Source organism: Stegodyphus dumicola, chromosome 3 (assembly GCF_044657685.1).
Source record: "Stegodyphus dumicola isolate Sdum_Otavi_A_Nest chromosome 3, ASM4465768v1".
Lineage (NCBI taxonomy): Eukaryota > Metazoa > Arthropoda > Arachnida > Araneae > Eresidae > Stegodyphus > Stegodyphus dumicola.
In genome coordinates this window covers 237,722,595-237,738,696 of record NC_140770.1, presented here as the reverse complement: position 1 = coordinate 237,738,696, position 16,102 = coordinate 237,722,595, and the positions used below count along the sequence as shown (strand labels likewise).

General features: G+C 34.7%; 2 protein-coding genes across 2 annotated transcripts in view; both read right to left on the bottom strand.

The window, feature by feature from the left end:
* Positions 1–10,953: 10,953 nt before the first annotated feature.
* Positions 10,954–12,777, bottom strand: LOC118204976 (non-canonical pre-mRNAs endonuclease FASTKD5, mitochondrial). Its single transcript, XM_035377269.2, has one exon. The coding sequence runs from the start codon at positions 12,775–12,777 to the stop codon at positions 10,969–10,971; it is 1,809 nt and encodes a 602-aa protein (XP_035233160.1). The 3' UTR covers positions 10,954–10,968.
* Positions 12,778–12,841: 64 nt separating this feature from the next.
* Positions 12,842–16,102, bottom strand: part of MED9 (mediator complex subunit 9) — a 36,571-nt gene continuing 33,310 nt past the window's right edge. Inside the window, exon 2 of the mRNA XM_085813949.1 lies at positions 12,842–13,088. Coding sequence (XP_085670075.1) covers positions 12,842–13,088 — 247 coding nt within the window. The remainder of the gene's footprint in view (positions 13,089–16,102) is intronic.

The following is a 16,102-nucleotide window of genomic DNA, read 5'->3' as shown; positions in this document are numbered from 1 at the left end:
GTCCACGCGACAGCGCGGTATCACAATAACTTAAAATGTGGTTTCTTTTAGTTCTCACGTTTCGTAAAAGCCAAATAAACAATCATTGAATGCAATTACCAAACATACTTTTATTAAGGAAAATTAACAAACGGCAAGCTATTTTGAACATATGTAAATTTCGATAATGAATAAATGAATGAACAGCAAGCAATCAAACATAATACAAAATAAAGCAGAAACAACAAAAAAACACAGATTCAAGGAAAACATTGCCTATCATGAAATTAGACTTTAATCACTTTCAAAACCATAAAAATCCTTTTCAATATCATCATCGTCAAAAACAAGAAACACTCCTAGTTTATACTGAATTGTATAGCTTAATCTCTTGTTTCCTGTAGTCATATTTTCCATGGTATTTTTTTAAAACACAAACAGATTTAAGCACCGATACCAACACGTTTATACAGAGTAGCACCGATACTGACACGTGTCAGCTGACTCAAAGAAAGTCTGTAAAGAAGGAAAGGCTCCATAGACATAATGTGACCGTCGAACCTGTTCGAGCTTTGGCACTTTTTGGCGACAGATATTTCACGCATGCGCAAAATAATTATGGCAGATGTAGAAAAAGTTATGTGTGTCTAGACCTTTATCCGGGCTAAAAATAGCATTCAGTATCGAAAGTTAACCTGTGTCCTTCACGTATAAGACGCAGGTAACTTTTTTGAGACCAAATTTAGGAAAAAAAGTGCGTCTTATATGCCGTCAAACACGGTAGTCCCAAACCCCTGACAGATGTGGAGCAAATTATTGCTATATCTGAAAGTAACTACAATATCAGACAAAGGTTTAAAGAAGCCTCTTATTTAAAAAGAATTTAGAACATAAAGGCATGCTCTGATGCTAACAAAATCAGTTACAGCTCACGGTGACATAATTAAACACGAATAGTCAAATTCAAACGTGGACTAGTGGTAAAAGATAATAAAATTTAATTTTAATTTAATCTGGCTCACTAAATCTATCATATGAGGAAATAGAAATGGAAAATTATAGTAAAGGCTAAAATTATAAACAGGTAATTTACATAATAATAACTGCACATATCTTGGAAGAATAATTTTCTTTCTTCAACATGTTTCCTTTTCATTTTAGAATTTTTAAATTTAATTAAGGATTTCTGTTATTCTAAAAAAACACAAAATGCATTTAGAATGTATAGAAAAAGTAGCTAATCTTATTTCTTCACTAATATGAACATTGAGGAGAAATATGAAATATATATGATAAAGGTTGATTCCAGAGCTGGTGTCGCAGAATTTTTAGAATTTAGTGACATACTGAACAACAAAATCTAGAAATGGCAAAACTTTCAGAATTTAGAGCAGGCATTGGAAGCAGAATTTAGAATCCATGGAGACTGCATCAAGTAGGAAAATGCCTAGTGCCAGCTCTGTATATGATGCATTAAGACATATTAGAGGAATATTTTAAATTGTAAGTTTTCGATTTCTTTATTAATAAAAAAATTACTTTCTATAATGCCTGCCCAAGTGATAAGATTAGAAGCATTTTTGATATTTTCCATGCTTGTGTCTAGTGAAAAGTAGAGAAAATAAAGGCAATATAAACATGTTAAGAAAATGACTCTAGTATCAAGAGTAAAACATTCAAATATTATATTTTCATTTTTCTTCCAGGCGTTCTCCAAAAAGTAAGAAATTCATCGCAAACTTTCTGTAAAATACATCCATTACGTGTTGATATCATGGAGACATTTTTCATTTTGTTACATATTTCTCGAATTTTCTAGAATGACAGTGAAAAATAAAAATGTTTTATTTTAATGTTATTTTTTAATATAATTTCAATATATTAGCATTAGTTTAATGAAATTTATCAATGTTATGATGTTTTAAAAACAATCATCAAAAAATTCTCAGATCTCGGAATTAAAAATTTTCTATAGAAACTTATCTTAAAATCCCCAAAATGTTGACAAGTTGCGGAATTTAGAAACGTTTAATAAAAGAATTCACATCCCCAAAAGCGAAAAGTTGTTTAAGAGCTCTTTATTAGAAAAAATGAATTTCGAAATGCTTATGTTTCACTTCTTGCTTAGAAACTCGAGTACACCGTTATTTATATTAGAAACAAATTATAACCCATTCAAAAGATAACCATATATGTCAGTAAATTGCCAAAAATATTCGTCCAAAATGCTAATTCACTCAAAATGGCAGTCGTAAAAACAGACAGAAATTTTAGATGATTAAAATTAAGGACCTTCTGCTAATTTTGGCCAAAATTAAGAACCAAAAATCAATTCCAAAAAATTTAAGGACCATACAAACCTTGGTGGAAGCAAGAGAGATAAAAAATTAGCAACTGCCTTTGCCGGGAATCGAACTACGGACCTTTGGAATACTGGCCCAGCAGAACCACGAAGGCACGCCAAGAAAATGGGAGAAATACCTTATTACACTTAAAAATTTTGGGGGGGGTGTGAATTATTACTGTATATTGCGAGATTTTGTAGTACAACTATCTCATATCAATACCACTAATAGATTCATGATATTTTGGGAAGTAGAAGTTATAAACTTAATTTTTAGATTATTAATTCAATTTGTTTTTGAGTACCTTTAAATTAATAAAATGTGGTTTTTAATGTTGCTTCCTAAGACTGCTCATGAGAATTATAAACTAATCTGACATTTAAAACTATTAGTATTATTTCTAATTTGGAAATTAACTGATAAAAATAAGTATTAAGAAGTGTGACATACCTTTAACCCTTTACGGCACAGTGTCTTTGGTGTGAACAAACCAAAAATATTCATTCTTTAGACACTAAAAATAATCGATAAATATCACAAAAACTACACTAATGGTTACTTTTAACCTCTTTTATGAATAATAGATGGCAGCATCACACAAGCAAATCATTAACAATGAGATATATTCTGTTTTTAAAGACACTGATTTTTAAAAGAAATGTTTCAGATTTTTTTTAAATATAAAGAATATCAATGAAAAAAAAATCTTTATATAATTTTGTTGTTTGTATTATAATCTGCCTATTCTGTATTACTTTTAATTCTTATCTTTGAAATATTGTGTAGAATGAAGCCTTCAGTGTATGGTGTGTTCAGACTGAGCACACTGTACTGGTAACGTCTGTCACGTGGGTGTGAATCAAAGAATCTGGTATCATGCTTCAAACATGGGGGAGGCTGAGAGCACAGATTTATTTATATTTGTTTTTATTCTTTTCTGTTTTGGGTTTTGAAGACCCCGGTGCTTAGTTGTCACTTAGCTATTTGATTTTTTGCGAGAACAAACCTTTTTTTTCTCTTGCTTTCATCGTGCGTAGTTTGCTTAGTTTTGATTTCTGTAGATTTTTATTTGTTAATTGTTAATTATTCATATTTGATAATTATTTTTTCCTAGTCAATAATTAATTGTAAATATTATAGTATTTTAATTATTTTTCTTATAAATTTTAAAATTGTGTAAATGGCTCTGAGAGGCCTCAGCATTGTCGAAGCAATGAGAGTTTTTTTTTTTTTTTTTTTTTTTTTTTTTTTCCATGGTTTTATTTGGAGGGGGGTAGAGTGGCAGGCCTCCCCGTGGTGCATCCTGGGTTATGCTAAATCTGCTATAGAGATCAGATTCTACTGTTTTTAAATCACAAAGTATTTTATTGAAATACATGCTTCACAGCAATGCTCACCTATCGCAGCTTGTGCGGCTCAGTGTGTTCGCTTCGGACATACCCACAAAATGGAAATAGTTTGTGCAATCTTTGTAAACTTATACCTGCATACTCTCCTAGGCCTAAATAGACTGCCTACAAATTTTTTTGGTAAAATTCAGTTTTAAAGAGTAGCGTGCCAGAAAGGGTTTTGGCGGAGAGACAGTTTCTTTGCCTTTAGCCACATTCTAGCAATAAATCACCAAACATTGTTTTAGTTGCCATCAATGGCATTGAAATCATTTTCTATTATTCTCCAGGTGGATTAGTAGCAGTTACTACTTGAGTATTATACCATATTTCTAATTACATTCAGAATCTGAGACTTGCGTACAGCAGAGGAAGAATATGTACTAATTTTTCAAGAAAATGGTTACAGATGATGCTGGCATACAGATAGAATGCGTAGTAGAAGGATGGAACTTGGGTACATAATTTTTATTTCTTGATAAAGCAATTCTGATTCACATATTATTATGAGTGCAATTTGTGCCCTACATTTTTGAAAGTTTAATACATCTCAACACAATGGATGATAGGCAGAAGTAAGTAGTAATGAGTTACTTTGGTTCAGGCAAGGAGGAAAATGACTATGCATTCAGAAGCGTGGAACAGAATACAGAAGAGTCCAAAAATTTTTTTCATCTGAAATCTTTAAACTGATTGACACTGCACGGTTATGTAAGAAAGTATGATGCATGTTAACTTTGAAATGATGCACTTCAGATTGATATGTTATATATAATTACTGTTCTTAGGATAAATAGGGCAATTACCCAACTTAAAATAAAGAATAAAAGGACTACCGACAATTATAATTAGAAATTTACATATTTCTATTTTACACAAACACACACATATATATCAACAAAGTTTAGAAATTTCAAAATAAATTAATTATTTATTAATAAAGATATAAAAATTAAATCAAGAAAACAAACAACTTTCTAATCAGTACACATCAAAATTGATACAAAAAGAATTCAATAAAATACCGTATTTATGCGAATCTAATGCGCATCCCCATTTTAAAACTTTAAATAATAAAAAAATTGTTTGTCGACGAATGTAATGCGCATCAATGGTATGAGGAATTTATTGAATCTTATTTTATACAAGAATGGATTTTTATATAAACTATCAATCAATGGTATGATAATTTTATTTAAATTTAGATACCATATTTTATACATTAATGGATTTATACGTAAAGTAGCAGAACATAGAATTGACCTATTAGTGGGCTATTGTTATGTGAAACAATCATTGTTAATTACCACTACCGTATATACGGTACCTATCGTAAAATATGAACATGAAATAAATCGTAATATTTCTATCTAGCTAACAGTTTCTAGAATCAGTGATTAATAGTAAACGTCTTTCATTAATGTTTTCATCACTGGAATCCTCGCAGCTCTCTTCGTCAGAAGCAGATTCATTTCTTCTTTCCTCATCATCGTCATCGTCATCCCCGGCGTTCCAGAGCACGTCATCTTCACTGCCATTCGATGAATTTGAAATGCAGCATTTCTTGAAAGATTTCATAATCATTGGTGCTTCGATGTTTTTCCAGGCAGCAGAAACCCAGTGTGCAACAATGTGCGGTGCAGCACGCTTATTTTTCCTGTCAGGGTCAATTCACGGTTTGGCTCACAAAACAATTTTTTGTACTCCGCCTGAACGTACCCATTAAAAGGTTTATTTATACTAACGTCCAGGGGTTGTAACAGAGACGTCATCCCTCCAGGAATTATAACAAGATCACTGCCTAGGCTGTGCATCTTCTTTTTTACGTCGTCGGTGAGATGACCACGAACTGCGTTCAGACAAAACATTGATGGTGGATTGGAGAGCCCACCGGAACGGCGTTCCCATACATTTCGGAGCCAATCAAGCATTAATGATTCCGTCATCCACCCCTTTTCTTGGTTTCGAATCAGGACATCATCTGGGAATAGCTTTTCATTCTTAGGGGTTTTAGGGATGTTTTCCGTTTGAAGATTAAGAAAGGGGGGGAGTTTGCACCCGTCTGCTGTTATTGCCAGCATCACTGTTACGCGTTGTTTTTCACATCCCGAAGTTTTGATGATAACTTCCTTAGTCCCATTCTTCGTAATGGTGTAGTTACGAGCATATCAAACCAAATTGGCATCTCGCCAGCGTTGCCAATTTGCCCCATTGAAAAATTCTTTTCCTTCCGAAGTGTGATGACATACCGCTGAAATGTTAGTAGTTTTCTCTCAAAATCTGCAGGAAGCTTTTGGCATATTGTTGTACGGCGTCTTAGAGATAAGCCCATCCGCTTCATAAACCGATCCACCCATCCACGGCTAGCCTTAAACTCTTGTTTCGGTATTCCAAGAACTTCAGCCTCCTCTTTTGCTTTATTCCTTATGATGTCACTAGTCACAGGTTGTCCATTCTCCCTCCTTTCACATACAAATTCCAAAACTTTTTCTTCAATTTTAGGGTTTCTTCCTTTGCGAGGGCCAGTGAATTTCTTTCTACTAGCTTTAGTTGCAAACAGTGCCAATTTCTGTTGCTGCCACAAGCGAACATTGCTCTCAGCTACGTTAAACTCTCTCCCTGCCTTTCTATTGCCATTTTTTTCAGCATAAAGAATTACTTTACGTTTGAAAGTAGCGTCATATGACATTCTTCTCTGTTTGCCCTCCATTTCTTGACTACGTACTCTGCAGTTTGTATCCTCTATGCAATAATGTGTCAACGATAAATGTAACGGTAAATGTAGTCGAGAAATACAGTAATCCCTTGTTACGATTTAAATTTGGTTGACTCATCGGCAAACTTTGCACTCGAATCTAATGCGCCATCGAATCTAATGCGCACCCTAATTTTGAATACTACATTTGGCCAAAAACGATGCGCATTAGATTCGCGTAAATACGGTATATGATAAAAATTAAAATAAAAAATGTTGCTGAAAATTCCTTGGTCTTTTTCAAGCAGAAGCTGAAGAATTTTCAACACAAGCAAAATTTCTGAATTATATCTGGATGACTGTGAATTATTGAAATAAAAAAAAAAAGTTGTAAATAAAAATTATCATCAGTCCTTTAAAAACACAATAAAGTGAAACTTTTAAATATAATTAATCATCAAGCTATAATCTGCTCTGATGTGACTTTAAAATAAAAATTATTAGATTTTTATGAAAAGAATTTACTCCTTTTTTTTTTTTTTTTTTTTTTTTTACATACATACAGATAGGTTTAGTTACATTATATAGTAAATGTTTAAGTTTGTACTGTAACAATGCTGCACATGAATAAAATACAAATATATTATAAATATGAAATAAGTTTCTACTAGATGGGGTTTTTTTTCTGCTGTGGGAGAAATTTACTACATAAATTTAAGAATTACATTAGCAATTTTTTCTCCCTGGAGCAAATTACAAAAAAAAAACCTCTTTACAAAAAACCAATATTACATGGTTGGTATGATTGTTAATACATTTTATGTCTCCCAGACGATGCAATACAGTCCGTACAACGCCTAGCCATGCTGAGTATCAAATTATCGATCTGATCTTGGAGGGATATTACACCACTCAAAAAGCAATGCTCTCCGAAGCTCCGGTAGACATGTAGGAGGAGGTTGACGGGCTGTAACTTGTCGGCCAAGCATGTCACACACATGCTCTACTGGATTCAAGTCCGGTGAAATTGCTGGCCAGTCTATACGGGTGACATCCTCTGATTGAAGGCATTCGCTTACGATGTTTGCACGGTGAGGATGGGCGTTGTCATCCATAAACACAAATCGTGCGCCCATGGTGCCCCGAAACAAACATACATGTTGTTCAGAATGACATCCCGATAGATTTGATTTGTTATGGCTCCAAGGTGAACATGCAGGTCAGTTCTGGAACCCTGTTTACTGTAATTTCCGGAAGAAACGCCGCGGCATTTACGTGTTTAAAACTTAAATTTTCAGCGGGTGCGGCGTTTCTACTGGCATTTAGGTGCACTAAAAATAAAATATTTCCTATGATGGTCATTGTACATAGTTTGGATGGCCTTGTCATTGTGCATAGACTGGTGCTGTTCCCACACAAAAGACCACTCAGTTGCTTTTTGCGAACGTTATTTTGTTTACATTCTTTCCCTTGAACGGACCTACATGCCTTATTCACCCTAAGCGAGATCTCAGAACAATAATATTCTTCCCCCTTTCAAATCAACATTCTCATCAGTTCGAATAGTCTCTCTCCTCTGCCATTCGATATGAATCTTCCAGGACCCATCCTCTCCCCACCCCTGCCTTTTCTGCAATTTTTTTCAAAGGCGGACGGACACGACTCCACCTGCCTCGCAATAATGAACTCTGACGTATTTTCCTTTCAGCATGAATGGATTTTTCTTGGCATTCTGCCAGATACAGATCCCATCAGTTTGGGTACAAGTACTTGTTGGATAGTTTTTAAGTAAGAAGGCAGCAGAAAATTTTTGAAAATGTCCCTAAACGGCACTGAAGCTATACTGCTGGTTTTAAGCTTAATGTAATTTCACGTGCTGAACAAATTGGAAATCGAGCAGCAGCTCGAGAGTTTGAAGTGGACAACAGATGTATTCGACGTTGGAGAACTGAAAAAGAACTTCTTAAAAATATGCCACAACAGAAACGAGCCAAAAGAAGTGGTACTGTAAGGTGGCCAAATCTAGAGGACGACCTTGCAAACTGGATAAAGGAGCAACGAGGAAAGGGAATGGCAATTTCGACTGTAAAAATTCGCTTACAAGCAAAATTTATAGCAAAACGAATGAACATAAATGATTTCAAAGGAGGTATAGCAGATTTATGAAAAGAAAAAATATTTCTGTGCGTACTAGAACAACAGTCGGGCAACAATTACCAATGGCCTGGCATGATAAAAAGTCATCTTTTCTAAAATATGTGACAGCTATTATTGACAAAAAAAAAAAAAAAAACTTCTTCGGTCGCAAATAATAAATATGGATGTAACGCCGTTAGCTTTCGACTCTCCTGCAAACAGAACTGTTGATGAAACTGGTGCAAAAACTGTATCTGTGTTTATGACAGGCATGAAAGAACGTCATTTACATGTGTGTTAGCTTGTGCGGCAAACGGTGACAAACGAAAGACTATTCCGAAGGGAGATTTTCCTAATGACGTAATTATTTGTGCAAACGAGAAAGGCTAGATGTGCGAAACAATCATGCATGAGTGGCTATAAAAAGTTTGGCAGTGTCATATGGGATTTTTTTTCCAACCAAAGGGGTTATTGATAATGTATTCCATGTGTGCTCAATTCTTTGAGTCAGTGAAAACCAGATGTCAAAAATTGTCTACGACCGAAGCAATAATTTCTGGTGGTTTGACAAAAATCTTACAACCGTTAGATTTGTCAGGTAATAAATCTTTCAAAGCTGAAGTCCGAAAGCGGTGGGAGTGTTGGATGAGTGAAGGATTGCATACGTAAACCAAAAGCGGTAAAATGCGTAGAGCATCTTATGAAGAAATTGCAAAATGGGCAGGAAGTGCGTGGAAATCGGTAGAAACATCGTCAATAATAGCAGGGTTCAAAGAAGCTGAAATTATATCCTTAGATAAAGAGACTGTAAACCAAGAGGATGAATGTGACGATCTGGAAGACTTAGATCAGGATTTACTAAATCTTTTTAATTCAGATAGTGAAGAATCAGATTTTGATGGCTTCATATGATGTATAGTTTGCTGTAATTCGTAAGTAAAATTTAAAATTTCCTTTTGTCATCCAAATTTAATATTTCGTTGTTGCAGCATTTTTTATAATATAGTCCGAGTATTACAAATATGGACTTCTTTAGTGGGTAAATATAAGTATATACATGAAGGTAAATATATTTTCCACATTTCTTACCTTTAATTTATTTTTGAGTTATGGTTTCATTTCATGTATTTTTCTTAACTGGTATGTCATATATCAGGACTTAGGTTGAGTTTTTGCATCTATACAGCCCACGACGATGTCACGCGCAATTTAATTTATTGCGGCGTTTACGCTGATGCTGCGTTTCTGTGTAATTTTAATTTTTTTCCCGCCATTTTTCTCAAGTGTGGCGTTTACGCTGATGCGGCCTTTCTTCCAGAAATTACGGTAATTCCACCCCAAACGAGCACTCCTGCACCACCATAACGGTGTCATTCAATGATGTTTTCTTGGTGGTAACAGGTACCTGGAGCTCTTCATATGAAAGTCTGGCGAGAATCAGACTGCAAGCTAAACTTGGACTCGTCGGAAAACATCACACAAGCCCACTGTTGCGGTGTCCACAATGCAAGCTCTCCACTCCAGGCTAACCGCAGGCGACAGTCAGTTGCAGTAAGTGGAACGCATCTGACAGGTCTACGAGCATATAGACCAATCTGCCCTAAGCGTCTGTACACGGTCTAACTTGAAATTGTCGTACCAGTGGCTGAAGAGAGCTGACGAGGCAGGTCTGAGGCTGTGCTCCGCCTGTTTCTTTTGGCAGTAACTGCCAAATACCGGTCCCCATTCGGCATTATATTTCTGTTGCGACCTATGCTGTAATGTCTACTCACATTACCATCATCTTGGAATCATTGCCAAAGCCTGGAGATGATGCTCTGGGCAATTCCAAGTTCGTCTGATACTTCCAGTTGAGTACGCCCACATTTCAGACGGCCGATAATTCTATCACTTAAAAAATCATCCAAATGCGTCCTTCGTGTCATAACTATTCGGTTATTGCACTGAAATGCTTATAAAGCGCCTGCGAACAATTTTACTTCTTTGCCTGTATTCCTTATATATCACTCTCGTCATTGTGACGTACCATCGGTGTCATCTGGTTATTTCCTGAAATTTGCATATGATTCTTGAAGATGTGTGTAGTGATTTTACAGATGATATATTTATTTTAGAGTTTTGATTTCCGCGTGACTCCGAATTATCCTCAATTTATGGACATGAGTGTAATTTTATTAAAATAATATAAATTGATAATTTGTGCTTTTACTTCAGTATTGTTCTGTAAGAGACTCAAAAAGCCTTAACATTATTAATCCATTATAAGAAATAATAATGGTCATCATCTTTTAAATCACCACCTTTACATAAAAATCAAACATTTCAAATCTAGGGGGGAAGGGTTACCTTAGAGCTTGTTTGTTGTATGAGTTCTTTAAATATGATGCATATTTATAGACAAGAAACACTATTATTTAAAAAAATATTAATTTATTAAATATGCTATTTTTTTACAAGGTACAGAATCCCTTTTAATCAAAACTTCAATTTCATCAGTAGATAATGTAATAACTTGAAAGTTTAATTTGGTAAGTTGACGAATTTTTGTTTGCATCAAGCCTATAGGCTGGATACTTCCATGAATACAAACACTTGGATCTAATATTTCGATGCATGTATAACATTTATTTTCTTCAAGAAAGTCTATCAGATGCTTGGAAATAATTCCATTTTCTGCATACTTCTTATACAGGTAGGCTTCATCTTTTGATTCAACAGCTGAATTTTTTAACTTATTTTTATCACTTGAACTTATAACTATTCCTGCTATCATAATATGTGGTATTAGATAGCAACATTCAAAATCATTTTTTATAAGCTTTTTTTCTAGATAGTCAGTAAAAGCCTTGAAACCTTTTCGGTTCATAATATCCTTTTGAAGGTTTTTGGGAATTGGATGCAATATGTTCATGTGATCAGAACAAAATGCAAGAGGATCTTCTATTTGTACACTTTTTTGAATGAAATACAGTTGATATTTTGGTTTAGCTTTATCTTCAAGGAAAATTGTATTAATACATGCTGCCTGCAAAGCAAAAGATAAAAGTTTATTTGGATAACAGCCTAGAAGTATTAAAGATTGAAGAGAATCAACTAGAATATGTAACTGAGAATTAATTTCGCCACTCTGTAATCTTTCATCCAGAATATTTATTATAGAATTTCTATTTGATGCTTTAACATCATGTCCAACTGAAGCCAATGCCCACAAAAAACGAGCAATATCTTTTACACGACTTCGCATAGAAGGATGTGCTTTTATATTAGAATCAACTGTTTCATTCAAGAGAACTGACATCCCTTGATTTTCAAGGCAATTAAACAATTCTTTATAATAGATATTTTGATCAGCAAATACAGCTAAAAAATTTGTACATTCTACAAAATTAAAAGAATTATGTTCTTTTAAAACATAATCCTGTAATTTGTTCCACAAATCAGAATCATAGAATTTAGACATTCTTAAAATTTTGAGAACACTTATAAGATTAAAACGATCATTTTTCTGTAAAAGGTTCACAGCAGCATGACATGATTGTTTCAGCAGTAACTCAGACTTAATTCTTTTGCTAATTTTGAAAAAACTTAAGCATATTATGGCCCACTCTTCATCAGAGAAATCCGAAATAAATGTTTCCAACTTACTCTCTAATATTTCCATTAAAAATGGTGGTCGTGATTTACTCAAACCAATAAAGTAAAGCATTAGTACTAAATTAACTTTTGAACACTTTGTCACTTTTCTACTCCAAACACTTGTAACAGCTGAATAATAATGTTTCCTAAATGCTTTTGGCCCTAAAACTATAATCCAAGCATCCAACATATATAAAGATAATTCCAAAGGCCATCTTTCTACTCCAAGTGCACACTTTTCATCTAAATACTTTACAGCAGAAGTATACTTTGAAATGTCTACTTTTGTATTTGCCATTAAACACATTACTTCTTTTATCTGAGAAGTAGAAAGTTTCATAACATTTTCTCTTTGCATTAAAGGTAATAAGATACTGTCATTATTATGAATATTTTGTTCTGGAGGCAAGGAAAATTCACAACTTTCTACTTTAGAGTTATTTAAATCATTATTTAGCAGCACAACTGAATTCTTATATTCATCTTTGCATCTGAAGTAATAAAAATTTTTGTCATGTATATAACTACATGATCGAGCACTATTTGATAAACATAATTTAAAATTTGCTACAAACTTCCCAAAAATTCTAACAGACATTTTAGTTTCAGTCCTTCGTTTCAGAAATTGACATCACAATCAAAATTGCCAATTCTTATAAAGTTTATATTTTTGGAATATCAAAATGACACATATTTTTGTATTTTAGAAGTAATTGCCTTTTCTGTATCAGTTGCTCACGAAGTGCTTCTAATCTCCGTATTTGCTCTTCTTTTGTATATTCAATACCTGGGAGTTTCTGGATTTGTTCTCGACATTCTTGCAATTTGCTTCTTAACTCAGGAATTTTTAAATTGCTGTCAGATATTTCATGAGGTTTTTGTGCATTTTCATATGTGTCTTTTTCAATGCTAAAAAAAATAAATAAATAAATAAATAATAAGAAGAAAAACTGTTAAAAGTCTATAACCATAGTTAAAGAATAAAATGCCATTACATATTTTAATTTGTTACATTATAATTATGTTTCCCAGATCGCATATACAACTGCTTCTTTTAGATTAAATTTATAAGTTCTAATTCCAGTTGAATTGTTTCAGGATAACTTTTAAATGCATATTTAATTTAAATATTTTTAGTTTATAGTTAGAGATGCTACCTATTCAGAGAACAGTTTGTAAGGATCTTAAGTTTTACTAACGTTTATTTTATTTTAAATCTTTACTATCACTTCTTATTTTCTACTTCCGGCCAGAATTATAAGCGTGAAGGAGTTTATGCAAAGTTGTCTGGCGAACGCCAAGTATTTAAGTGTGGCCTTTTTGCCAAGCAGAAGAGAGGAAGCCGTGAGTTCGAAGCAGGCCGCTTACCTTAGAAGTTACGCAGTTGCTACTTTGCCTTCCAGGCCAGAGGTTTTAATCCTCTTGATAAATTAAACGTATTGTAGTGTTCACAGTCTCTGTGCTACATACGCTTTCTGTTATTATAAGGCCAATCTTATTCTAAAGTTAAATTAGAGTTTAGTTTTATTTTGATATCTTTTAAGTTAGACCCCGAGTGGAGGGTCATTGTATTCCGAAGTACGGAAGTCATTGTATATAAAGAAAAAAATAAAGGGTTTTGTATACCCTTCGTCTGTATCCTGTCTACTTACTACAATTAGTGAACATAGCTTTAGTAAGCTCTCTGTTCTAGTCAGGTCATTGTATGTTTCCGAAGAAGGTTAGAAGAAACATTGAACCTGATAGTGGCGCCCGACGAAGAATAACCATGGCCGAGTTTCAAGAAGAACCTGTGCTGCCTGCAGAAACAGCTCAGAATCCAGAAATGCCAGCTGCCGCCCTGGAAGGATTTGGGTATATTGTCCAGACCATGCGCGCTTCGATGAAACCAGAAGCAATGTTTAATGGAAACTCACAGGTAACCAGTTTTTTGGAAAAATTGGATGACCACTTCATGCTCTACCCCGTGCACGAGTTTCAAAAAGTTACCTTAGCTACCAGCGCTTTGAGGGGCCAAGCGCTTAACTGGTTCAAATGTATCGGCAGAAGTCTCTTGGGTCAAGCAGGAAGTCCCACCTATACCTACGAAAATTTCAAGACTGCCCTACTAAAAGCCTTCCCTGTTGTAAGGGATCGTGCGAAATTAGAAACAGAACTTTTCAGTATATATCAACAAAGAATGGAAAACATGTCGAGTTTTATTTTAAGAAAAATTCACGTTTTCAAGCTCTTGTATGGAAACCGTCCGGATCCTGAAATAATTCAAGTGATTTTGCCGAGGTTACTACCCCAAGTGCAAGACTTTATTGAATTAAGAAATCCGACTACACTGGAAAAATTATTTGAGCTAGCAATCCAGTTTGAAAGTAGAAGAACGGCGGACGTCGAAAGAAGACGCCAATATCAACAGCGAAACCAATTTGGTACGCCAAGAGTACAGCAAACTCAAGCACATGGCTATGGAGAAAAAGCGAATCAGTGGGCAAGGAAACCCGAGCATTCAAAAACAGCCGGCGAACGTCGACAGTTCAATAGCAACCCAGGAAAAAAGTCTCAAGGCCAGTGGAGAAAGAAGGAAAGCACCGAAAGGAAAAATAATTTAAACTAAAACGAATTTCTGCTGACGAGAGGATGCGGAAATCCGAAGGCCACGAAAACCCCTCTTCCTACAAGTTAAATACAGTAATGGTGAAAAATTTAACTCTTCCGAAGATTGAAGTCTTGGTAAATAATATCCCGGCCACCGCACTCCTGGATACCGGCGCGCAGTGTTCCTGTGTGGCAGAAGTCTTTTTTAGAAAGTATTTTCGCAAATACCGCATATATAATGCGGATAATACAACAGTATTAGCGGCGCAAGGAGAACAATGTAAGTGCGTAGGTAAAGTACCTTTGTACATCCGTATCAAGGACGAACAAGTAAAGGTGATGTTTTTTATAGTAAAGAATTTGCAAGCACACTTAATACTAGGAATAGACTTTCTTTCAGACGCACAAGCTACACTGGATTTTAATGAAGCGTCTCTTAAGCTGACGATGAAACCAGTGCGTGTAGAAAAGGTTGAACCGCCAAGGTTAAATCTCGACCACCTGCCTAATGACGAGCAAGATAGAATCCGACAAGTGGTAAGTGAATTTGCTTCCTTATTTAGTGATATTCCAGGATTTACCCAGGTTACTAACCATAGTATTGACACCGGAGATGCATTGCCGGTTCGTCAAAAACCATACCGGTATGATAAGAATAAGGAAAAAATTATAGAATGGCATATTACCGATATGCTACGTAAAAAGATCGTAACGCCTATCTCAAGTAGTTATGCTAGTCCGGTGGTTTTATGTAAGAAAAATAATGATTATCCTTTGGAGCATCCAAAAAGGTGGAGATTCGCTATTGATTACCGTAAATTAAATTCCATAACGAAATATCCGGTATATCCGTTACCGATTATAGAAGAAATTTTAAGGAACATAAAATCAACCAAATTTATGACAACTTTAGACTTAACGAATGGTTATTTTCAAATAGGGATCAGGCCTGAGGACGTGCCTAAGACTGCTTTTATAACCAAGTCTGGCACTTATGCATTTTTGCGAATGCCGTTTGGCCTTTCAGGCGCCCCAGCAACATTTCAGCGATGCATGGACATTGTGTTAAGACCTGTTCTCGGAAAGTCCACATTTATCTATTTAGACGATATCATTATTACTAGTGATAATCTAGACCAACATGTACAGGATTTAAGACAGGTGTTTTCTTTATTAAATGAGGCCGGTCTAAAAGTTAATGTCGAAAAATGCAAATTTGCAGCCCCTGAATTAAAATATTTAGGTTACAAAATATCGCAAAAAGGGATCGAGACAGATGAATCAAAAATAATCGCTGTACAAAAGTATCCGACTCCAAACACGGCAAAGAAGCT